Genomic DNA, 26,799 nt, shown 5'->3' with positions numbered 1-26,799 from the left:
TTTAATTTAATACCAAGGAGTGTACCTTTTAACATAAACAGCTTTGGACAGTAAGAGCGTCTTTTTCTTAAATAGAAAATGACTGTTTTGATATAGGTAAAGGCGGATCTATTGTGCATAATATGTTTAGATTATCATACCAATGCTCGTCTTGTTTTTTCGGCCAAACAAATTTACTTATTCGAATTGTTCTTGACATATATTTGACCTTAACTTGCAAATGGATTGTGTACGAAAAATGTGCAGTGAGAAGCTCTTACAAACATCTTATATAAATGCTCCAAATTGTTCAACTCTAATACATACCCCTTTATGCCACAAGTTCAATTTAATGAAATTGGACGGGTCCTATCTTTACGAGCTCAATTCAAGTTCACTTCAAAGCAGAAACAGTATGTATAAGAACAATTTATGATAATTGAATATACTGGGAAAAAACAACATCCAAGTCAAGTTGCACACTTAATGAGAAATGCAGTTCGTAACGGGAAAATCTGTTCGCTACTTCAGAGTATTGTACTATGAACCAAATACCATCCCTTTTTTCTCGACGGAAGAAACAGAAAAACGAAGGCATTCTCAAATACATCAAATGAGAATATTGAAGAAAGCGAACATTCATAATCTGAAATAGAACTTGAGGATAACATAGACCAAAACGAAGAAAACATTAACAGTCAAATCAACCAGTTACAGAAAGACAGTCATCTCTTATTGAAAACTGGTAATTTTGTAGTACTAAAGCATGGGAAAACATGGTATCCCGGAAAAATAGTAGAAGTTGACCATTTGCAAGTTAAGGTCAAATATGTGTCAAGAACAATTCGAATAAGTAAATTTGTTTGGCCGAAAAAACAAGACGAGCATTGGTATGATAATCTAGACATATTATGCACAATAGATCCGCATTTACCTATATCAAAACAGTCATTTTCTATTTAAGAAAAAGACGCTCTTACTGCCCAAAGCTGTTTATGTTAAAAGGTACACTTCTTTGTATTAAATTAAAAATAAATATATTCAAAAAACTATCTGGGCGTGAAAAGATTAAATAAATGAATATAAAAAAAAAACGCCATAACGTACTAACTTCGGATATTTCCATAAATAATAGGAGTGACACCGATTTTTTTTGTGCAAATGTTAGACAAACATGTTGGTTACGAACCTGATTTAGTATCAGATCTCTGCTATGAGGGCGACAGTTGTAGTTAGATTTTAAATATTTGTGTTTTTGTGAAATTTATCAAATAAAAGTTCCAATATCTTCTGGCGCCCTTATAGTGACACCGATTTTATTACATATTTTTGATGTATGTAAGTGTGGCTAGAAAATGATCTAAAAACGTTGGTGCCATCATGAAGGCGCTTTGAGAAAATTGGCCTTGAATATAGAAAAAAATTTCATTTTCGGTCATTTTTAAACGGAGTTTGTGCGCGTTGCCTTCGTAATGTCATCGATTTGACAGCTGTAACAGTATCTAACAAGACCATATAACAATATGGAATTGAAAAATCCATGTCACTATAAGGGCGCTTCAGGCAACAAGCACATAAAAATCTGCAAATTTGAAAAACCAGCAAAAATGTGCCACGCCCCCTAAACTAAAAAAAAATATTTTCCCAAAAACGGTAAGTCAGACAAAGCTCAAATTTCGGATTTACATTACATTCATGATAAGGAACAACATATATGAAAATACAGAAAATTAAAAATGTCAACAATCACAAATGCCTTAAACTGCCTGATTCTTACAGACAGTGGCTCTTAAATCGGAACACTCTGTATCAATCCTCCTTACCAGTGTCAAAGCGGGGTAGTTTAGAGACGTTATTGGTCAACTGCAGCTTCCTAAGTAAATCAAAAATCATATTTTGATTTATTTAATGATTTACGAAGGTATAAATACCTTCTTCCTATCATAATTTTAAGTTATTACTCATGTAGAAAAGTCTTTAAAGGTTGTAAATTTTATCCGAATTATCAAGAGCTCCGAATAAACGAGGGCTAGATAACAAGGTTCTGATGCACTCCCAAAATAAACAGTTATTTGTGGAATAAAAAATAATAAATAAATAACAAAGTCTCCTATTTCTAAAAAGAAAAAAAAAATCATCACCATCATGCTCAATTGGGCAGAGGTGCTTCTTGAAAAAACGCGCTATTAATTTCCATAGCAGAATGGAGAATTCGCATATCATTCAAATCCCATTGAAAACAAAAGTATCGCACAAGCGCCTATTAAACCGATTTTAAACCTGATAGGGATGCGTGCGCAACCATGTGTGACTCTTTTAGGGCACCTTGATTGGTATGCAAGCCTCACTGATCTCGAATATTTTTTAAGATGAAAGTTCGATTATTTCTGACTAAGTATATCTGGAAATATATAGTTTCCATTTTTTCATTCAACTGGGGCATTGCTTTGCATGTATCTAATCATGATTTTTTTTTTTTTTTTTTTGAAATCATCATGAAAACTCGCTAAATGAATGCTTCTAAATATAACTTCTTTTGTGCTAGCCGAATTGATCTGCCATAAAAAAAGGTTATGCATCATAAAAAATAAGAACTCCGTTCTAGTAGATAAAAAGTCCGTAAAAATCTGTAAAACAGCTCTTTGATTGTAGTAAGTTTGCATTTTTAAGCACATTTAAATTCAGCTAAAAATTTTTATTTGTAAGTGAAATTATGTACCACTGTGTAAAACTTAGAAAACATGCGTTTTGAACCTTCTTTTTGAGGGTTGGTCTTTTAATTATTTGAAACGTTTATTATATACAAAAAGCGGCAAAGTTATTGCTTAATCTCAGATCAAGCAAGGCCCAAGATTCGTTTAAAAAAATAATAAATAAATCTTTAATTGGAGTTAAAGGACACACGAAATGTTTTTTGTATTTTCCAGTTACTGCCACTACACTGTAAAAACGATTCAGAAACGATCCTGGAAAACAATGGGCAGCTGATGTGCCCAATTTCTTCCAGTAACACATCTTGGAAAAACCAGGAACGTTTTCCGCTAAAAGTCAGTAACCTTTCTGAAATTAACCTTGAAACTATATGAAGACGTGCGAAAACTGCCCTGTTAGAGCCAGTCATGTCTCTAGAACATTCTAGAAAAATTAAGTAGGTTTAGTGTAATTGCTTAGAACCTAACTAATTTACCAAAAAGTCTCCAAATAAATCAGAGCGACCAGGCCAAAGCTATGCAAGAAGGAACCAAGCACATCTCTTGCCGGCTATTCCTGCCTTGCAAAGCTGTAGCTGTCCATTGACATTTTCGCTCTCATTGAGAGTTTGGTCAATCTGGACAGGCTGTAGCAATCTTAGACCGAAACACTTAACAAAAACGCTCATTCAATCTTTAAACTGGTTGCTAAAAATATTTTCCACAACAGTGAAAAGTCTGCACGCGTGCAACTTCACTGTAAAAAAATTCCGAAACGTTACTGGGTGTTTCCGTGTCACGTTTCGGGATTTTAATGTTTTTTATCCACTTCCTGGTAAAATTGAGTATTCTTGACAAAAAGTTTCCTAAATTGCTGCAAGTCGCAAGAATGCAGACTTTTCACTGTTGCGAAAAATATTTTTATCTCCCAGTTTAAAGATTCATTGAGCGCATTTATAAAGTGTATCGCCTTTACTGTAATTACGGCCCGTCCATGCTAATTAAACTCCCAACGGGAGAGAAAAAGCGTGGGCTGCGTTGCTTTGCAAGATTTGCAGGCAAGCAAAATTCTCGTTACTTACTGCAATTCCGGCATAGCTTTCGCCATTTTTGCAATAATGCTCTTTTAACTTCGTTGATAAATCAGAATGATGCCAAGATATTATTTCCGCGGACACGACTGGTTTTAAACGGGAAGATTTCTGAATTTTTTAGGAGACTTCCAGGATAATATCAGGAAGGTTACTGAATTTTAGCGGAAAAAGTTCCCGGAATTTGCAAGATATATTACTGGCAAATATTGGGCACATCAGCTGCCCATTATTTTCCAGGAACGTTTCTGGATCGTTTTTACAGTGTTGTAGCTATCAGGAAACTTTTTTGTGATGATACTTGTTTTTACGGGGAAATAGGTTAAAACGTGTGAAATTTCGAGACGTTCCGCGGGAATAACCAGTAACGTGTCGGAATTTTTTTTACAGTGTAAGAATTCAGAATAAGATTAGACAATTTCAGAAAATTAGCTATCTACTTATGTTTAAATGGAACATTGTTTATAAAATGTACTCAATCTATTCAATTACCTTAATCATCCTATTCGACTAAGTATACTTTTTCGGCACTATTATTGGAAGTACAACCAACTTTATTAAATAAAATAACCATGTTTTGCCTGTGATTTCCCCTCCCCCCCCCAGTTTAAGATTTTTTTCCCTTTGAGTGTATTTTTATTTTCATTGAACAGAGATGGTCGGCTAAATTGCATACTAAGATTTTATTTCAAGTCTAAGCATACATTTTTTTTTAATTTTATCTGAAAAAAAAAAAGTTTCGAAAATTACGGTTTTTAGAGAGAGGTTACTCAAAAACCAACCTTTAACAATATGAAGAGACGATATTTGAAACTCTTTCCTTTATTTCAAGAAAAATTGGAAAAGCATAAAATAGCATAAAATGAACTATCTATTTACACTGTAAAAAAATTCCGAAACGTCACTGGGTATTTTCGTGTCACGTTTTGGGATTTTAATGGTTTTTATCCACTTCCTGGAAAAATTAAGTATTCTTGACAAAAAGTTTCCTGAATTGCTACAAGTCGCAAGAATGCAGACTTTTCACTGTTGTGAAAAATATTTTTAGCTCCCAGTTTAAAGATTAACTGAGCGTATTTATAAAGTGTATCGGCTTTACTTCAAGTACGGCCCGTCCATGCTAATTAAGCTCCCAAAGGGAGCGAAAAAGTGTGGACTGCATTGCTTTGCAAGATTTGCAGACAAGTAAAATTCTCGTTACTTACTTGCAATTCTGGCATAGCTTTGGCCATGTTTGCAATAATGCTCTTTTTACTTCCTTGATAAATCAGAATGATGCTAAGATATTACTTCCACAGACACGACTGGTTTTAAACGGGAAGGTTTCTGAATTTTTCACGTGGCTTCCAGGATAATATCAGGAAGGTTACTGAATTTTAGCGGAAAAAGTTCCTGGACTTTGCAAGATATGTTACTGGCAGAAATTGGGACCATCAGTTGCCCATTATTTTCCAGGAACGTTTCCGAATCGTTTTTACAGTGTACTATAGCTAATTCTTAAGGAAACAAATGTTACACCGTATTAAAAAGGAATTTCAAAATTTGGAATTTTTAGGAAATAATTATATTATATTTAATTGCTCACTAGTGATTACAACGCTTTTTACTGAAAGATATATACTTAAACGCATGCCTTTTTCAGATTGAAAATTTGTAATCCTTGTGCAATTATTTTAATTCTAGAAAGTCGCCCGTCAAGCTATGACGGGTGAAAATTGCTTCTACTCTTCTACATTTTAACGAAGCAATTGCCTGCTGGGTGATATTTTTAATAGTTGAAGTTTCAACCCTAACTCCATTGGATTAACCCTAAAATCCAGTATAAAGTACCCTAAAACCCAGTCCGTTAATAGTTGACCACTTTTTCGTTTCTTCACTCTTCTATAATGACAGTCTTGCTAGTAAAACAGTTAAGTGACCGGATCCAGTTCTGCCTTTTCAAAATAAAGCATTTCCCTGCATGTCAAACATTGCCAAAAAAATATTATCGAATTATCATGCCGTGGCGTGAATTTAATTGCTTATTACGTCAGGAGCGTTACTCGATCATTCGCTATTATATATATAAGGATGGTGAAGAAAATACTTTTTCGAAATTTTCAAGCTTGCCGCTTGAGCGGTTTCTGAAATAAGCCGTTCAATTTTACATGCAAAAGTATTTTGTTAAATTCTTAAATAATAACAATATCCGAACTTAAAATTCCATCATCGAAACGTGGCAGAATACATCGGGCGGTAATATCTATTCTTAAAAACTGTAAAATATTTTTACTCCTAAACTAAAAACAAGGCAGGACATCCTAGCTAAAGGTAAACTGGTGATGTGAAGTGAAGAGTAATCTAAACATCAATTAATCATGTAAAAAGCATAAAAAGTCGTTGTATGAAAAAAATAAAGAGAAACAATTTTGCATGCAAATAATAATTTTTAAATCCAAACATAAAATTCCATTACTGAAACATAACAGACGGGTGGTGGTATCTTTTTTTAAAAAAATGTCAGACTATTTTTACTTCTAAATTAAAAACTAATCAGAACATCCAAGCCAGAGGTAACCTGGTGATGTGAAGTGAAGAGTAATCTAAACGGCAATTAATCATATAAAAAGCAAATAAAAATTTGTTGTACGAAAATAAGAAGGTGAAACAATTTTATATGCAAATATTTTTTGTTTATTTAATTCTTAAATAATAATAATATCTGAACTTAAAATTCCATAAGTGAAACGTAGCAGACGGGTGGTAGCAGCTTTTTTTTTTTTTTTAAATGTCAGAATGTTTTTACTTCTAATTTAAAAACAAAGCAGGAAATCCTAGCCAAAAGTAAACTGGTGATGTGAAGTGGAGGGTAATCTAAACATCAATTAATCACATAAAAAGCATAAAAAGTCGTTGTATGAAAAAAAGAAAGTGAAGCGATGGCTTCCCAAGTAGCTTGAGCTGTGGAGCGCATCCCCGTTTCGAGACGAAATTCGCGTTTAACCTTGACCGTCACTGCGACAGACTGCAACAATTGCAGCAGCCACCTTTGCGAGCGTGTTTCCCACAATGTACCATTGTCACAACGACAATTCTTATGGCTTCTTCCGTACGCAGAGATAAGCATCCCTCGCACGACACCAGCATACAAATAAACGCAAACGATGCGCAAATGAGGGGAGGAGGAGACGAGTTCGATGATCACTCTTCGAACGATGTCGTTCCAAATTGGAAAAGTGGTCATCTTTTGTCTACTGAGGTTCCTCGTAGTGGAAACACAGAGCTTAAAGCTTTGGTCAAGTTACATTGCTATTATATGAACAGAATAGGACTTAATTCGTTGCAGACTATATGATAAAATGGAATATTTAAGGCCTTTTGTAAAATTATGAGAGCTGATTATCCCATATTCAGTTTTTTTTAATACTATAGACCAAAAAATATCATATTTTTTATAACAATTTTCGATACACTATATATATACTGGAAAATTTCCCACCAAGGTACGACGGGTGAAAATTGCTTCTACATTTGAACGAAGCCATTGCCTGTTGTATAATATTTAAATAGTTGAAATTTTAACCCTAACACCAGAGGATTAACCCTAAACTCCAGTAGATAGCGTTCATTGTTGACCACTTTTTCGTTTCTTCATTCTCCTAAAATGACGGTTTAACCTGTAAGACAGTTAACATACTGGATCCAGTTCAGCCTTGTCATAATAAAGCCTTTCCCCGCATGTCAAACAATACCGAAACATACTATCAATTTATCTCGCCGTGGAGCGAGTTTCATTGTTGATGACGTTAGGAGCAGAACTCGATCATTCGCTATTATACACGGCTAGACATTGAAAATGCAACACCTAGAAAGAGTGGTCAGAAAGTGATGCAATTTGAAAAAAAGACAGAGACAGCAAGGAATAATAAATGATCTTAATTTCAAAATGATAGGCAGAATATAGAGCGAGAACGGCGTTGGCTCAGTAGGATGTAAAACCACCGCGGACAGTGATACACGACGAAACACGTCTAGGCACAGAGTCGATAAGGGTGCGGATGGTGTCCAGAGGGATGACTCTCCATTCCCTTTCAACCATTTGCCACAGTTCGTCTCCTGAACGAGGCAGGGACAGAGTCTGCAAACGGCGCCCAATCACATCCAACACATGTTCGATTGGTGACAGGGCGGTCATTCCAAGCTCGTCAGCTTGCGAGAACGAGATTCTCGCTCATGTGATCGGTTGTAACGTAGAAATGTCGCAAAGTAGTATTCTAATCTACTCGAACCTAGCCGCAAGTTAAGTTTGAGTAGATTAGAATGCTACTTTACGACATTTCTAAGTCACAACCGATCGCGTGAGCGAGAATCTCGATTTCGCAAGCTGACGAGCTTGGAATAACCGCCCAGGTCAGGAGAGTATGGTGGCCAGGGAAGCATCTGTGTGCCTTGGAGAGCATGTTGGCAGTGTGAGCACAGTGTGGTCGGGCGTTATCCTGCTGAAAAATTGCATTAGGTAGCCCTTGAAGGTAAGGGATTGCCACCGGCCGCAGCACATTATCCAAGTATCGTTGGGCTGTCATAGTGCCCTGAATACGAACTGGAGGTGACATGGAGTCGTACACAATTGCCCCCAAACCATTATGCCACGTTATCGTGCGGTGGGACGTTCCACAGTTACTGCCGGATTAGATCTGTCTCCACGTCGACGCCACACACGTATGCGGCGACTATCACTGGATAAAAAGAAGCGGGATTCATCTGAGACCATGACATTTTGCCATTCTGTCATCCACGTCACTCTAGTCCGGCACCATACTAAATGTTGCTGTCTATGTTGTGGGGTCAATGGCATTCTTCTTAGCGGACGCCGTGATTGCAGATCACGTGCGACCAAACGACGGGAAATGGTTCTGGTTGACACTGGAACACACATTTAGGGTATCTTGCACCTGCTACAGAATCGAGGAACAAGTGACTTGTGGATCTGCTACAGCTTGTCGGTGGATGCGTCGATAAACGCGTTCTGACGTCACTCTGGCTGCCCCTGCACACCTCAATCTTGCCACATTTCGTTGTCCAACCATCTTCGGCACAGCCGATGCACCGTGCTCGCATAAATGTGGGTATCAACTGCGATTTGACGTACGGACCAACCTCACCTTTTCATTCCGATCACCATATCCCTCGTAAAATCGTCTATCTGCTGGAAGTGCCTTCGTTGACGTCGGCCTGGCATTCTCTCGTGTTACACGTATCCTCTAAGACAAAAACAAAATTTCTTCGATAATTCTCCAGTCAGAAATAATGACACGAATATTGCCCATTCTGCAAGTTCCTTCCCTTATATCTTACTTCACATAAGACGGAGAGGTACGCATTTCACATCATTTGCATAACTCAGTGATGTACGTCTACTCTAAAATTTGCATAAATTTCTGAACACTCCTTCTTGGTGTTGCATTTTCAGTGTCGAGCAGTGTATATTATGAGGATGAGAATTGGACTTTATTCGTTGTAGACTATATGATAAAATGGAATATTTGAGGCTTTTTGTAAAAATATGAGAACAGATTAACCCCTTCCCAGTTTCATTTTTTTTTAAACATGGTCCAAAAAATGTCCTCTTTTTTACTTTTATTTTCACTCTACTTTATGTCGACTAGAAAATCTCCCGTCAAGGTAAAGGTCCCTATACTAAGGGAACTGACTCATCCGACATATTGGCTCCTAAATTGTGGGCGGACAAAATTAGTATTTGTACAAAAGCCTCGTTGCAGAAAACTGGTGCCCAAGCTTCAGATGTGTTGCCTGGTTGATGTTTGATTCTTTTATTCTGTTAATGAAAAAGATTTAATTCATACGAATAAAAAACAAATAAGGTGTGAAAAAGAGATTCCTTGCAGTAAACATTCCCCGACACATTTTTGGTGAATGTGTGAACTAAGTTATCTTTCTAGATTTAAATAAAGTTACAACTTTTACGCATCTTATCATCAATTGTTTTACGACATAGCAACCAGCGAACATTATAACGTATTTCTAAATATTAGAAACAAGGTTGGATCCACAGCTGCGTTGGAACCAAAATGTCGCATATGTATGCCTGTACTTTGCAAGGGGTAAAACGAATAAGGTGTGAAAAAGAGGTTCATTACAGTAAACATTCCCCGATACATGTTTGGTGAATGTGTGAACTAAGTTATCTTTCTAGATTTAAATAAAGATACAACTTTTACGCATCTTAGCATCGACGAGCATAGTTTTACGACACAGCAACCAGCGAACATAATAACGTATTTCTAAATACTAGAAACAAGATTGGATTCATAGCTGCGTTGGAACCAAAATGTCGCATAAGTCGGGCAGTACTTTTCAAGGGGTTCTAGTCAAGGTATGACGGGTGAAAATTGCTTCTACATTTGAACAAAGCAATTGCCTCTTTGGTGATATTTTGATAGTTGAAATTTTAACCCTAACTACAATGGATTAACCCTTTACTCCCGTTGTTTATTGTTGACCACTTTTTTGTTTCTTCATTGTCCTAAAATGACTCTTACCAGTAACACAGTTAAGTTATCGGATCCAGTTCAAGATTGTCAAAGTAAAGTAATCCCCAAACATGTCAACAAATACCAAAAAATATTATCAAATTATCATGCTCTAGCGCAAGTTTCATTAATGATGACGTCAAAAGCGTTACTCGATCAGTGAATTGGCTATGATATAGATGAGAATAACTGCTTTGCTAAAGAAATAAACTTAATAAAATCAAAATTAAAAAGTGTAGAACATTTTTCTTATTAAAAGTTAAATAGCAAAATTTTCCCTGTATGTTGGCTTTTTTTTTTTTTTTTTTTGTAAAACTTCGCCTGGATGTTGACATTTTTTGAGCAGTCAGGTTGTACAGTGATGTGAGTTTTGCAGTTGAGTTATGGAAATGACATTCAGAGAAAATTTTTTAGAGTGTATAAAACTTGTTATATCAACGGACTTAATAATAAAATAAACTAAATAACTAACTTGCATTTACTCCAAGACGCTTTGAGCATGATACATTTTGAATTAGGGAGTAAGACACATTTCAATCCCACAATCTGGTCAAAAAGAATCAGGACACCTAGAATCAACTACTACTTATTTACTACATCGAAATAATTTTCTATTTTGAAACATGTAATTAATATTTTAAAGAATTCAAATCCTCGTAGCAATGTCTACAAAAAAGCTAAATGCTTTTTACACGAAACCATTCCCAAAATAGAAATATTCGTGAAATTTTTACTACTCCCTGTCTGGACAACTGTCAACATCTTTCGGAATAATGTTAAACTAATATTAAAATCTCGGGCAAAGCAGTTAAAGCAAACAGAGAAAAAAAGTTGCCCCTACGGCGAACGGGCAAAACAAAATCGTGAGAAAAACTTTGCCCGAGTATAATCCGGATAAAACTGGGACGGGGTTGAAAAAAAAGTGGTGTCATGTTTTTCGAAACAATTAAATATTTTTGATATGTTCAATCATTTAACCATTAAAGGAAGACGTTTCGACCTAAACTTTTACCCCAGAAGATGGATTTCTATGTCCTATGGTCATTCAACGCACTAATGACTGACGTCATCAAACCAAGCGACCGGTGCAACCGGTTGCTTTATCCGAACATACCCATAGTCTGATGGTTGCTTTTTCAATAAAATTGATTGTCAAAGAAACGATTTCCATCTTTATAATATCAGTTACTTTCTGAACAGGTAACTTTATTTACTAACTATTAAATTTATTGCTTCGTAAAACGTCGATCAGATATAACTTTAAATGAAAGATTTTGTCGGCACTTTGTAGTGGCGAGATTAATATCTCATTGGAATATGAATTGGATACAACGCATTTTTCTTGATGACATAAAATGTCGTCAAAATGCTAATGGAGTAAAATAAATTTTTTTTGAGTTATTATTCATAAACATTTGGACAAAAATGTTCGCCGTAGAAGGATTTTTACTCACTCTAGCATGCAGAAAGCGAATCTTATATTAAATAGTGAGATGAATATAAATTATTCGAGTCTTTTCTTTATGCAAGGTTGAAGACATTTTTGAATGTTCATTTATGTTCGAACGATACGTGAACAAGCAGTCTGATCGTATGCTTGATTTATTACATGATCATTATAGAATTTTAAAGACGACGAAATGAGAGCCAATGGCTACAAACTATTATTGTTTTGATTGTTGGAAAGATTTGGCATCAGTGGGGATGGCGTCGCATTTTTATTTCCGTTCAAGCGCAACGAATGTTCTCAACAATTCTCTGGATTTGAATTCGACAAGTTTGTGTATGCAACAATGCTAGAAATTAGAACGGTGAAAGTATGGAGGATCCGATTGGAGTTCACTACGTGATTTCTTTGAGAAGTAACGATTTAAGGTTGTGATACAGTGCAAAAGTTGCTTTGAGGAATTTCGCTGAAAGATAAACTAGCCGTGCTCAGTTTTAATGCTTTCGCTGTTTGCTTCATTTTTTTTTTCTTTTTTCTTTTTAAAACCTTCAAGGCTGGTTAGACAGTAAGGATTGCTTACAAACTAGCTTACTTTTCTTTAATAAAATACCTACTTTTACTTTTCGTATTGGTTCGGGGGCAAAATACCTTTGACGGAGACGGAGGCGAAGACTCTAAAATTCCCGGAGTCGGAGTCGGAGCCAGAGTCTCATTTTCCCTCCGGCTTCGCAGACCTGATGGCAATAACATACGCATTTTCATTATATCAAGTTCTATAAATCGCAATCATAATCGTATTCCTTATCAGTAATCTAAATAGTGAAATAGTTTTTTTAATCCCCTTATAGCTAGGCTTCAAAAAAGAAAAAATAAATCTTCAGATAAAAAAGCATGTTGCAAAGGCAGTAATATTATCAAAGCTTCGCAAAACCATAACTTATGGTAATCTCTATTTTATGTTTGCCTTTTGTTTCAAATACTCAAGTTTTCAGCCTCCTTCAAGAAGCTGATTTTCCCACTTATAATATCACTTAAGATAAAAATAACCTCAGCTGCTAATTATCTGTTAGTAGTAAACGTCAACTCAAATCATTTGGAATTTTGCCAGTAACAATAATCTTAACGTATTGAAAGTAGCAGTAAATATTTTTCACCCAAAATAAAGATCCTTTTGTTGTAAGTCATGCATTTATTTTTGGAGTTAATTTCACCTGCACAATTATAAGCATTTGCTCTAAGTGTTTTGAAGGGAAGAAAAAGATCTTTCACTCCATAAAGAATGTTAATCTAGTTCGGAACAGATTAACGTTCTTCTTGGAGAAAGAACAGATTAACATTTTTCTTTTCTTCTTACATAGAGTAATATCCGATTAATTCTATAAATACAATTTTACTTTTCTGACATTGTTGTAAAAAAAGAAATAAATATTGTTAAGTTTGGATTTCTTCGGATGCCTTTTCATCCCTGATCTCACTTCTTTTGCATTGACAAAGGGGTTCCTTGTAACCAGGGCTGCAGAGTGGAAGGAAAATGGCCGACTCCGACCCCGACTCCTGGATTTTGAAACCTCCGACTCCAACTCCGACTCCGACTCCTAATTTTTTTTAATTGTATTTTTTCAATTCCCTCTCCTCCTTCAGGGGAAAGGGGGAAACCTCTACAGAAATTGAAATATTAATTCCTTTTTATGAAAATTTCACATTTTGTATTTTATTTTAAACCCAAGACGCATACAACATTAGAAATTCAATTTAAAAATCAAATTTTCCAATAATTACAAGTTTAAAAGTGAGATGATTTAAAAATCCCTTTAAAAAATTGAAAAGGATTACTTATAATTTGCCCCCCTTTAATGTTTAACAAATAGATATTAGTCAAATCGTGTGCTTTCAATTTTTGAAAGCGGTAACTTGAAAGAAAAAAACTTTTTTTCTAAATCTTCTTGAGGAGGGGTGGTTTCCCCGGGTGGCACCAATCTGGTAGGGGACAACCCAATTTAATTTAAGAGTTTATAAAAAAATATAAATATTTTAATTCTGAAAATTTTCCCGAATATATTTTTAATTTTATTTCATCAGTAAAATTTCAACGAAAATAGGACAGATATAAGTCAGGAGCAAATTTTACGCAAAATGCGGCGGTGTACAAATTTGTACAAATAGCTTTTAATACCTATATTTCTTCTTCACTAAATTTTTAATTTAAATTTTATTGGCTGCTTTAGAATTAACTGTGAGAACCAAGTGAGAACTTAATATGAAGGTTTTAAGATTAACTGTGAGAACCAAACTTATAGAAATAGTCTTGATAAAAAAATATATATATATTGCATTATTTTATTGGATCTGTTGGATTCGTGCTTTTCATGCCAGAACTTATTTGAATTTGCCGATCACTCTCAAAGTTCCCACCTGAGCTACGGCCTCGACTTACTAAATTGTTACTTTCCTATTTACTATTTTATAACTGAAATCGAACAAAACACTATCTTTCTGTTTTTATTTGAAAGTGATTACTTGAATATGTTAGGCAACAAAACCGTTTGCTGACAGTTGCTATTGGTCAAGTTAAAAAGCAAGCAAACTAGAAGATGGCTACAGAAAGTTCGGTAAGCACTCAAGCTAGCTGATTGCCATAGTGGCAGTTATTTTCTCATTAGTAGATTTTTATGAATTTAATTGAACCAATTGGTAATCAGTTTTTTAAAAAATACAATTAGAGTCAGTGAAAATGAAAGAAAAAAAGAAGCCCGGAATCGGAGCCGGCCTGTTTTCTAACGACTCCGACTGCACAGCCCTGCTTGTAACAACGGAACACGTGATAGCAGTTTCCTACAAATTTATGCCTAATTACGTTGTTTTATTATAATAACAATAATTTTTTTTTGTTTACGTTATCCATATCCTACATTTTGGAATGTTTTTGGAACTATGTTTATTATTATGCCTAACGTTCGCACAGAGGCCGTGGCCGAGAGCTTCCGCTACTTAAGGGCCCCAAAATTGCTGAAATTACTTAACTACTTAAAGTGCTACTTAAAGTGTATGGCTAAAATTGTTTTAGTCTATGAAAAAAAAATTGTAAAGTTTCAATACAGGGAGCCCCAAAAGAGTATTTGGCCTAAGCTCCCTGATATCTTAATAGGACCTTGGTAATCATTCTGCACAATGGCTATGAATGCAACGCATTTTATATTTACAGCAACACATTTTAAAATTTCAATTAGTTTTAACCAATGATTCTGTTAATAAAATCATTTGATTTAAATGGTGTTTTTAATCAAGATTTTAAATACACCAACTTAATCGAAGACTACGAATTCTATGTCTTTTAACACATTTTCAGAACAAATGTATTAGTCACTATTTTTTAGGGTTTTCTCGTTCAAATATTTTTTTTTTTTGTGTGTGTGTGTGTGTGTGTTTGTGTGTGAAATTCATGCTAAAGTTACCAGTAACATATATCTTAGTCATATCATCAATTCACATGATATTCAAATTTAATAAATCACGCTAATTGCTTTGTTTTCTTTTGCAGGTTCCTTTTTGGTCTTGTATGAATCAAACTTTATCGGGTGAGCATAAAATTCAATATTTCCGTTTCAATTAATAATGTTATTTTTAAATTGATAACATTTAAAATGAAGCAGCTGAATGTGGGGCTTTCTTTGATATAATGCTTTTCAAGGGAACACCAACTGAGGAAATTAACCGAGTGAGGTTGCATAACTCATACAAATAGTAGGAGAAACTCATCTGTTTCGGACAAAGAGATAGTAATGTAGTAGCCCTGGTGGATTCTACTAGAAAACTTTTCAATGAAAGCTTAAAACTTTAAAAAGTCTATTTACATCACTTTGTTTCTCACTGTCTCTAAGTCTTAAAATAAAACAATTTGGCCTGTGTTCGCTACAGGTCAAACGTCAGAAAGCATTCAGATTCCAACCATCCAACTTCGACCACCACTGGAGACTGCTTATTTTAGGATGTGTAAGCCATCCTGTAAATATTTCGTCAGTTTCTGTTGGAAGTATCAAATATTTCACTGTCACTATTCCTTTGGTTGTTCTCGTAAACTCCAATCATTATCTTATGCGCATTTTCCCGAATCTAAACTGTGAGAAAGGAAAAAATTTAATTTATCTTGTATCTTGCAACCCCGTATATTTTTTATTCTACTTCACTTTTCTTTAATGTTTTCGAAAAGAAAGCTAAATCAGGGACGGATCAATGAAAAGTCACGGGAGGCCATCGTGACCTCCCAAAAATTTCCTTATTTGGCAAATATTGTCTGACTATTTGGCAAAATTATCATCATTCAGCAAAAATTGCCGTTCTATTCCGTAAAATTGTCATCATTCATTGAAATTAGGAGTTCCATTCGAGAAAATTTGGAGCTCCAAAGTTATCATCATTCAGCAAAATTTGGCGCTCTATTCGGAAAAAATATTGTCATCTTTCTGTGAAGTTTGGAGTTCCGTTCGGCCAAGTTATCATCATTCAGCAAAATTTGGCGCTCTATTCGGCAAAATATTGTTACCCTTCTGTGAAGTTTGAAGTTCCGTTCGGCCAAGCTATCATCATTCAGCAAAATTTGGCGCTCTTTTCGGAAAAATATTGTCATCTTTCGGCGAAATTTGGAGTTCGTTTCGGCAAAGGTATCATCATTCAGCAAAATTTGGCCCTCTATTCGGCAAAATATTGTCATCCTTCGATGAAATTTGGAGTTCTATTCGGAAAATTTTGAAGGTCCATTCGGCAAAATTATCATTATTCGGCAAAATTTGGAGTTCGTTTGGGCAAAGTTATCATCACTCATCAAAATTGGGCACTCTATTCGGTAAAATTATCATCATTTTGCGAAATATTTAGTTTCATTCTGCAAAATTATCATCTTGCGGCAAAATTTGGAGTTTCATTCGACGAAATGAGAATTTCCGCTCCCCCAAAAATTTGAGTTTGGGTCGCCCCCCCTGAGCTCAATTTAAAAACAATTTTGTCAGCCGCCATGAAGCATATGAATTTCAACTTCGACAATCCCTGAAGGTTATTTGTCAAACGATGTGTAATCCATCATGAAAATATTTCGTTAGCTTCCGTTGAAAAGTGTCAAATGCTTCACTTTTACTTTTTCGTTTTTGCTTTTCTGTCAGACTGCAATCATAAGTCTGCGCAAACTTCTGAATTCACTTCGTACTTATTTTATTTCCTCATTTTTTTTCACAAAGAACGCAAATGCCTTGTATCCCCCCCCCCCGTCCCCGCATCCGCGATCCTGACGCTTAACACACATACTCCAATGTTTTGACGTGCTGAACTGCAGCGTAAACACCATTCGAAACCACCGTGCACGAGACGAAAGCCAGTTCGCAGAAACAGCGCGTTCTTGGTGTTGATGATCATGTTGACTTGGATCAGATGTCGCTTGTAAAAAGAGAATAAATTAGGGCGGTATTTCCTTTCGCTGGCCGCATCAATCAAACGGCCGAAGCGGAATGCTCGTGCAGTAGCCACGATCCGCTGACGAGGCAGCTGCGCTTCCGTTTATAGAGCTTCGTTCCGGCAATTTCGTTCGTTTCTCTCCGGAGCTATGAAGTGCTACGTCATTTTCTTCGATAGGAAAAAGCCACCCACAACGAGCATTTGACTAGACCATTTTTCTCTCTCATACATAAGGTGCAGCTATAATGCAGCGGAGTAGGGGCACATCTTAGGAGCAGGGCCCGGGCACCCCCCAAAGAGGGGAAAAAATTAAATTCACTTCTCTGTTGTACAACACGAAGAAATGTTTACAGTTTTTGTAAAGATCACAAAAGACGCATATCTTATTTGAATAGGGCAGTAGCAGTCAGCTGCTTTTTGCATAGCAACGGAACCTGGCAACCGTTCCTGGTGGACAAGCAACCTGCAGTTCGCCGTATTAGCTGCATGTTATTGCGAGTGCGATGTTATTCTTTTATGCTTTTTCTTTGTATAAAATTCATTCTGAATATTGTCAAAGCCATAATAACGAAGAAAAACGATGAAAAACTGAAAAAATCAAGATAATCAACAATAAGGACCAATATTTATTGAGTAAAAATGAGCTTTCAACAAAGCCATCTGACTTGACGGACTTGAATCCTGAATTATTCGATTTATGGCTTCAGTGCCAATGCATTAGAAGAATTTAAAGCGTACTGAAGTTTAAAAGCTTATTACCTTTCCTCTTGTGGATGTATTTCGGATTTTTTATGTGTAAAATGTCGGCGATATATGTGCGGTGACTGAAACGATAAGTAAAAATCATGTTTAGCATACCGGCGTCTGTCTAAATATTTTTGCAATGACCTTGTTTTGTGCGCGTTTAATTATATAAATATAAAATTCGATTCATTTTCTAAAGGATTGATTTTTGTTCCGAATATCATATTTTCTATGAAATTGATCCCAGAATTTATGCTAAACTTGGTCTCCTAAGAAATACAAAATTTTTAGTGCAGTTTTTCAAGATCAGATTAATTGTTGAATTGTTAGAACTTCATGAGCAAAAAAAGACAACACACGAGAGACAGATTCAGTTTTCACACTTGTTAATAAAACTGAATTATTGGGGAACATTTTAAACAAATGGAAGAATGGAAGAAATTTTTGGCTCTCAAAAACTAAACATGCCTTGACATAAAAGTAGTAGAAAGCATAAATAATAAAATAATTAGTGTTTTTACTGTTTAAAATACATGCTGGATATTGAGTATGTATATTATCTGCAAAGATAAATGATTATTCTGATTTTGAAATATTGAGAAAAACTTCCTTTGCCAACTTTTCAATCCTCTGAATATTGATAAAAGTTATCCTTCTCGTACAACTCAGATTTATAACATGAATTGTGGAGTATATCTGCTAATTTGCGTAGTAAGTTTTCAGTCATGGAAGTTTTTAGACAGACCTGTCATTTAAGGGTCAACTGCCCCCCCCCCCCCTTCAGGCTTGTCATTTCGAGTTTTCCAGGGAGGAGCAAGCAATGCAAAACCCTTCTACATGTAAAAACATTAATTTTTCAATGGCCAGCTTTGTAAAATTAATGTTTTTTTCATAAAAGAGTGCAGGTTTTGTTGTTTTCCAATAAAAATTTGCATTAAATATAGCCCTTTGCCCCCTCCCCGAAAAATTCAAAACGACAGGTTTGTTTTTTGAATCTTTTCATCAGTCCTAAATAAACTTATTTATTGTGGTAAATTAATTACAATTCGTAAAGCAATATGTGATTCCATTTTGAGCGGGATTATTTTTTGTAGTTATTGTAGAAAATTCGTTTTTGATCTCTTAAATACTTGGTTTTAACAAGGCGGGTAGGTTTGTGCCAAGCCTGATCGGTGCCCTTGTGCAAGTGTCTTTTAGGCACCTTTATGCTGTGACGTTCAGGAAAATCTAGTTAACACCTGTAGTGAGGTTTTGTCGACAAATATAGCGAGGAAAAAATACAGTTAAATTTAGGTGTATGTTTTGGTTCATAGCTGCTCGAAGTTCTCTCGAGTTCAGTAGCTCATCTGAAATGCTAATGCGTTTCCGGAAAATAAAATACAGTGCACCATTTATACTTATCTTTTTTATATGTTCTTATCAATTATATGTTTTTTAAATTGGTCCGTGCAGAGTCTAATACACATTAACCTATACTTATAATACATTTTTTTTCATTTGTTTGCTTTTTTCATACAGTCCCTTCAAAAAGGTATAAACCGTGCTTTACTGTATTCTAATACTGAAGTTAACGCCACTCTAAATTTCTCTCTAATCTTTAACTGATGAATAATTAATCAAACTTTTATGACTGTCAAAACATAACAGGTGCTATACTGTATTCTAATACTGAAGTTAACGCCACTCTAAATTTCTCTCTAATCTTTAACTGATGAATAATTAATCAAATTTTTATGAATATCAAAACATAACAGGGTACTGACTATATTTCAAAATTGAAGCACAATAATATAGAGGATATTTCACCTCAAAAACTGAAATTTAATTTTTTTCCTGCAAAATAATTCTTAGGTACGGAATCGTTAAAAAGGCGTTGAATTTAATATCTAAAACAAATGCATTGTGCAAAGCTCTATTTTTTTAAATGCGATATCCAAATAGTTGAAGAAAACGGTGGGGGAGAGTGAAATCAAGGTTTTTAATTTTTGGTCAAGTGGTCACTTTATGGAACTAAAAGGTTAACCAAATTATTGTCTACAGTATTACAATATATAAATATTACACACAAGTAAATAATATGGGCAATTCCATGATAAAGTCAACCAGATGATCAAATTTTCAAAATTAAAATATGTAAACAAATGAGGTATTTTAAAGGTAAAGAGTTGTATATTTTGAAATGCCTGTCTAAAATTTGATCACTTCAGTTATAAATAAGTTACATCAGGTTAAACCAAGATCAGCATCTTGAATATTTTCAAACCATATTTGTAAACTCTCGAAGAAATTCTGTTTTTTCCAAAAAATACATGCTAATATTAAGAATTCAGATGAATAACCATTTACAGATACAGAGTGTTGCTGGTGATGTTGCAGAAATACGTTTATACTTTAGGAATCTATTTTGAAAAACTAACATGATTTTTTATTCAGTGGGATGTAGGAAGTATCTTGTAAATAAATTTGATCATTTTGGAACAGTTTATATTTGGTAAATGGAATTAAAACTGAGAAATTTTTCTTCATTTTTTACGTTCAACACCATGGAATTGCCAATATGTAATGTGCTTACCATATTTTTATGTATGATAACATGAAGCAGCCTAATTACCACAAATGATAGTTAAAAATCTGAAAAATACGTATTGCACAGATTATAATGCAACATATTCACCACAAGCAATGGCACGGCCAAAGGGGGGGGGGGGGCAGGGAGTTAGAACCCTCTCCGAAATGAGAAAGAAACTTCAAAAATGGAAAATGTCCATTTTTTACACGTAGTTTTCTTACATAGCACAAAAAAAAAAAAAAAAAACTAATTGGAGTGCGTAGAATTCCATATACAGTGAAATCCCATTACAATGAAATTTTCGAACAAAAAATACAACGAACCCATTTTAAAACGTATTAAGATGATGTATAAAACATCTCATTTTTACGAAGAAATTTTTTTCAAAAATTTGTTCCACGAAATATTTTTTTCAACGTCAGTTCGAATATTTTGTACTTAATGCTGTTTTCAGAAACTAAAAAACAACTTTCACAAGTCGCTATGTGAAAACTCCATTTGTACTTTCAAAACAGAGCCATTCAAGGTGGAAATGCACTCATACTGAAACATGGGTTTATGTGTGACAACAAAAGCTAGTGTCTATCCAAGCGCTGTCGATTTCTGCACACCAAAACGCAAGGCACCTTGCGAATTCGGAAAGGGTTCTTGTGGTCAGTATAATAACGATTATCAATTAGAATCTTTTATAATGTCTACTGGGACCAAATGTCTCGCATAAAAGAAAATAGCAACACTTTTGTGATGACGACCAGTGAATAAAAGTTCAGTGTTCAATATTTTAATTTTTTTTTCAGAATAATTAATGTGTTAATTATATTTTAGTTTTTTGTAACTGTAAAAGTTGCATATTTACGTATATTAGGGTGTAGGTTTGTAAAATTGACACTTTTATAAAAATAAAGTAAGTTTTTAGACGATTCCGTTGCAATGAAATATTTTATCAGTCCCTTGGAGTTCGTTGTAATGGGATTTCACTGCATTTCTTTTACTTATGTAATGCAAGGATCGATCGAATTTAAAAACAAACTTTTTCCTTCTCTTTTCATTAAAAAAAAAACCTAAGGATTTCACAAAACAATGATGTTACGACTAAAGACAATTATTCAATAGCGATTATGGGAGGGAAGGAATTATAGATCCGGGCCTAGGCCGGACATATAAAGGTGGGGTTGATTATTGCAAGGCCGTAGCCAGTATTTTATTTCGGGGGGGGGGAGGGGTTTATAACGAAGAAAGTTTATAGATAAAAATGCAAAGGGCAGAGGCCCGGTAGCAGATGTTAATTTATTCTGTTAAGTCCTCTCTCTCAATTGCCGGACTGTCATCAAACCCGTTAGAGTTATAAAGGTAGGGTACTCTGTTCTAAGGAGAAGAGGTGGTTTCTGTGCCAACTCATTCTTTTTACCTACCCCAACAACTGTTTGATAATTTTTAGGTTTTATGGGCTTACAACCCATAAAATTCGACATAATCATAAATTTTTCATATGAGGGGTGATTTTCACTTATAACATATACACGTCAGCAGTGCTTCAATTAAGAACAAATGTTTGAGGGGACTCATTAAAAGAAAAGGTGGTTTCAAACCAATTGACATCACATTTGCATTTATTACAGTAAAAAAACAAAACAATTATACTACAACTACAGCATTGTGTGTAAGTATAAATATGTATGTATGTAAAAAGGAGCAATAGAAATTTTGTTGGAAATAAAAGTTTTTATTTGAATGTGTTCTTTTTGTGCCTTCCATGTAAAATTATTTAATTGATTTCGATGATTTTTGAATGATAAAGTATCAAAAAAATTTTCTCCCGCAATGGGCAGTTAAATTGCAGATACAGTGGAACTCCATTCTGCTGGTCTCTGAAAAAGACTGTACTGATACGTTAAAATATTCCGGATTTACTTTACCCTTTTTCAGAAAGTCCACATGACTGTTTTTCTACAAACAGATCAAAATAATTTTTCAGCTGCAAGACTCACAGAATTTTTTTAAAGATAAATGTTTTATAGCTGTTTGAAGCCGCTCTGGCATCCTTTTGCACTGTCTAATTTTTCTTTGTCTGTGAGAAGGATTTCCTCTGACCGTCCAATATTCCTTCATGGCAGTTGAGGACTAGAGCTGCTGGTACCCTTCTTGAAATTTTTCCAGCAGTTGGTGACACGTGTCATCTCGTTAAATAACGAAGTCCTTCAAGATCAGATTAACTGAACGCCTTTGATGATAATAACGAAAATAAAGAAGATATAATCGAGAATGTCCCCACAGATGATTAAGCAATTCTAAGTACAAAAACTCTAAAGCTATTTACAATTATAAATGCCAACCAAGAAGTGAATTTGTAAAAAAATGTTAACGAATCGAATCGTGCTATAAATGAAATTGTATCAAAAAACAAGTAAAAAGGTTACACATTTCCCCCCCTACTTCATTGAATAAGAGTCGATTTTTAAACAATGTGCTCAGATTTTGAACAAGGCCCTGATTTTAAGTTTTCCCGCTTGGAACGTTTTTCATCACTGGTTCTACAGAAAGTGTAAAATCAAGTTTTCACTAAAAGATAATTTTCTATTCATTCTAAAAACTTAATACAGTTATTTCTGACTTATATGTCAGCACATGGGATCAAAATAAAAATAAGTGGCACATTCATTAACGGAATTCACATTTTAGATCAAATTAAATTTCAAACCAGTTAAAAGAGTTGACACACATAAAGCAAAATGAACTTAAATATTTTAACACGAACCATGAACTATTAAGTTTGACTTTATTTCTGTCCATGTGGTAAAAATACATTATGTGGTAATCGTATGGTCTAATTTAGCGAGAAACTTTATATTTAGAATATACTACTATGTTGTTCCGTATTTGGTAGCAGAAACGAGTCCATATTTCTGTTGTCAAATTCAACGCATCCTTATGAAGTGTAAATAGTTCTTCCAAATTTTCATACCAACAAGATCATTCGCAGGGCAGAATTTTAAAGACTAACTCTGTCTCTGAACAAATGATCCAGCTAGTGAGAATTTTCCTTGTGTTTCTGATACAACTTTTTTGGCACTTCTCATCCGTAGAGCTACAGGGGCGAAACATTTGCGAGACTGTCCCGGGATTACATTCTTTTTCGATAGAACATGTATTAAGCACATATCCTTTGCCTCTTTTGGGAATTGTCATAACTATACAAACGTTCAAGAATAATAAATTTTTAATAAAGAACATTTAAGCATAAATCCAAGGAGAAATTTTTGACAACATGGTCTGTAGAGTTGGAGGGGAAATAAAAGAGTCCGGCAATTTAGAGCCTTCGACTCTGACTCCTTTACCCCAAAATCAGTCCCACTCCGGCTCCGTAGACCTGATCAAAATTTATTGCTTAAGAAACACTATGAAAAACTTAATAGCAGCAGAAAATAACACCTACACTGCACAGCAAAAGAAATAGTATAGAAGGCAACAAATGTCAAACAAACAATTCCCAAAAACAAAGGGAGGAGGGGGAGAGAGTTCATAAAATTTGTGGAAAACTGTTTATTTTGTGACTTTGACTTATCTAATCTCAATGTGATGAGTTTTACTGAGAGGAAAAAGTGTAACGAAGTTTGTTTAGCATGAAATTGAATAGCAACACAACGCGGAGCAAGTCGGTTCAGTGATTATAAAAAAAAAAATTTAGAATCTAAACATTGCGTATTGTGGTTAAACGTAACACGAAATGTAATGACAAAATTTATGACAAGGCAAAAAAGTTATATGATGAAGGGATGGAAAAAAAAAGCAGAAATAACACCCACACTACAGGCAAACGAAGTTGTGACTTTGACTCATCGAGAATGCAAATAATTTTTGATGCAACGCAAACGTAACGTAAACATCGTGGATGGGTGAGTGAAGTAAACAAAAATTTAATCTCACTCTAAAAAAGAATCTGTACATAAAATTAACAAAATACTAGTTGTATTAGTCACTTCAACTTATCTAGTATTAAAATAAATGCTCATCAATGCCAAGAAATTAGTTGAACAGTGCCTAATTCAACAAAAATTAGATCACACGCAGCATTACGATGTAAAAACATGGAAGCGAAAGAGATGCTTTGACAGCCGAGCGAACAGCACGTTTAGTTGTCAGCAGCACTTGGAGTTTGTTTGTCCACCAGGATGACGTCGTCTGCTACTGCCCTATAAAAGCATTTGTGTTAGCAAAAGAAGTAATACTGGGGTCAGAGACTAGAGCGGTAATTTAACTTACTGGTTTCGAACTCAAGAAAAGGAACCTAATACCGCCATTCGCTTATTAATTTTTCTTTAATGGAATCAGTAATTGACATTTTTTTTAAAAATGTGTGAAAATGTGCGTAGAAAAGTCATTTTAATCCAGGAAGCTATTTGCGAATAATGGATTTATTTTTTTCAGCTTTTAAAAAAATGCAAATGCAGTAAAGCACATGATAGCTTGTTGGCAAAATCATAATATTAATTAAAACGGCATATTGTGTTTGAATTTTTAAAAACAAATCAGCAACGACTTTGAAATTTGCAAAAAAGTAACTTCTGAATTCTTTAATAAAACCTGAATATTATAAAGCTATAATTTTCTTATTTGTATAATCTATTATAGTTAAAATATAAAGTCATTTAAAGAACTCAAATGAGGTATGGGTTTTTTAATAACCATGTCCTCGTGTCATAATCATTATGAAAATGTTCGCAATTAAAACCTCTCATTTTTCCGCATCTCGGTGATATTTTATAGCGTTTAGTGTATAATTGGCTTGAAATGTTCAAAATATTTTACTTCCACATTCAAAGTAGAAAAGTGCATTATTTATGTATTTAAAAGCATATTAATTGGTCTTAAGAGACACTGAAAAAAAGTTGAAAAAAAAAAAAAACACACACACACATTTGGAAATAAAGTCATAAGAACTTCGCTATGAAAGATTGAAATGGGGAGGGGGAGCTTTTTAATTTCTTAGGCCCCCTCCAGAAATTATTTCTGTATCCGCCCCTAGCAGAGGCGGACGGGGTCCCGCAAGAGGGCGCCAACCTTGGCCTCCAAAGGACGCAAAAAAAAAAAAAAAAAAAAAAAGTGCCAAAAGTAGAAAAAAAAGTGCAAAAAAAAAGTGCCAAAAGAAAAAAAAAGAGGTTCAAAAGAAAAGTACGAAAAAAAATTACAATAAAAAAAAAGATGATGCACAGATTTACGGGCTTAAAGCAAAGAAGAAAAAAGCAAAGTGAAGTCGCACAGGTTTGTTAGCGCGAAAAAATAAATAAATAAATAAAAATAAAAATAAGGAAGTTGCACCAAAAAATTAAATAAGTTTTAAAAAAATAATAAATAAAATATAAAAGGTGTTCAGCCTTGAGAGCGCATTGGCCCGCGGGCTGATGAGCCGGCGGGTCAGTCCGCCCCCGCAGGGGAGCCCAGATGACAGGTCACTGGAGGTCACTGTGACCTCGCAAAAAAGTTCCTTATTTTGAAAATCTTTTCTGGCATTTATGCTAAGTTTGGAGTTCTATTCGACAAAATTTGGAATTAAATACGACAATATGCGAATTTCTGCCCTCCCAAAAATTTAAGTTCGGGGCGTCCCTGCAAGGACGTAGCCAAGGGTTGGGTCCATGGGGTCCGGACCCCCCCCCCCCCCTTCCCGAAAGACCCCTGTCCTTTTTTCTCAGTTGTTGCATCTCGCATCAACAAAATTTTTCCGAAAGAGAATGTTTTTATAACCACTTAACCATTTTCCACTTATATATTCCCAGTAATCGGCAATTTTCTCAGCGCTTGAGTCAATTCAGAACACGAGAACCTCGTGCAACAACTGCAGGTTCCCAATTTTCGTCTGCTTTTTGCTGTGTCACCTACTCCGTCCGAAACGGGGAAATGTCCCTTTCGACTTTCAAACCAGCTGGGTCCTGTGACCTTGAAGTTCAGCCCCTCTCCTTGGTCCATCAAATTGCCATTGGCAAAGTAAAAACAAGCATTTATTGCCATTTCCGCTGTATCCCACAGGCTCATTGGCGTGGTTTTCTTCATTTCTTTCTCTTTTCTTTTTGGATTTTCGTGGATTTCGTAGACGCATGCTGTACGAAAGACAGTCAGAGTGAGGTGCGTTCCTGGTGAATCAGTAATTGAATTCCGATTCTTTTCTGTTTTAACACGCAGTTTTTATCTACATCATACTTATAGGAAACATATCCTGAAGAAAAATATATGCAAAAGAAAATCAAGTTTACCCAAACTAGGTAAGTTGCAGTGCTCCCTTTTAAAGTTTTCTTAAAAATACAAGCAATTT

General features: G+C 34.9%; 1 protein-coding gene across 1 annotated transcript in view; it reads left to right on the top strand.

The window, feature by feature from the left end:
• The window catches only part of LOC129227509 (reversion-inducing cysteine-rich protein with Kazal motifs-like), a 147,548-nt gene that overhangs the window by 43,923 nt on the left and 76,826 nt on the right, over positions 1 to 26,799 (top strand). The window contains exon 4 of the mRNA XM_054862085.1: positions 15,276 to 15,312. Within this exon, the coding sequence (XP_054718060.1) occupies positions 15,276 to 15,312 (37 nt within the window). The remainder of the gene's footprint in view (positions 1 to 15,275; positions 15,313 to 26,799) is intronic.

Source organism: Uloborus diversus, chromosome 8 (genome assembly GCF_026930045.1).
Source record: "Uloborus diversus isolate 005 chromosome 8, Udiv.v.3.1, whole genome shotgun sequence".
In the NCBI taxonomy this organism is placed as follows: domain Eukaryota; kingdom Metazoa; phylum Arthropoda; class Arachnida; order Araneae; family Uloboridae; genus Uloborus; species Uloborus diversus.
This window is presented reverse-complemented; position numbering and strand designations above follow the sequence as displayed.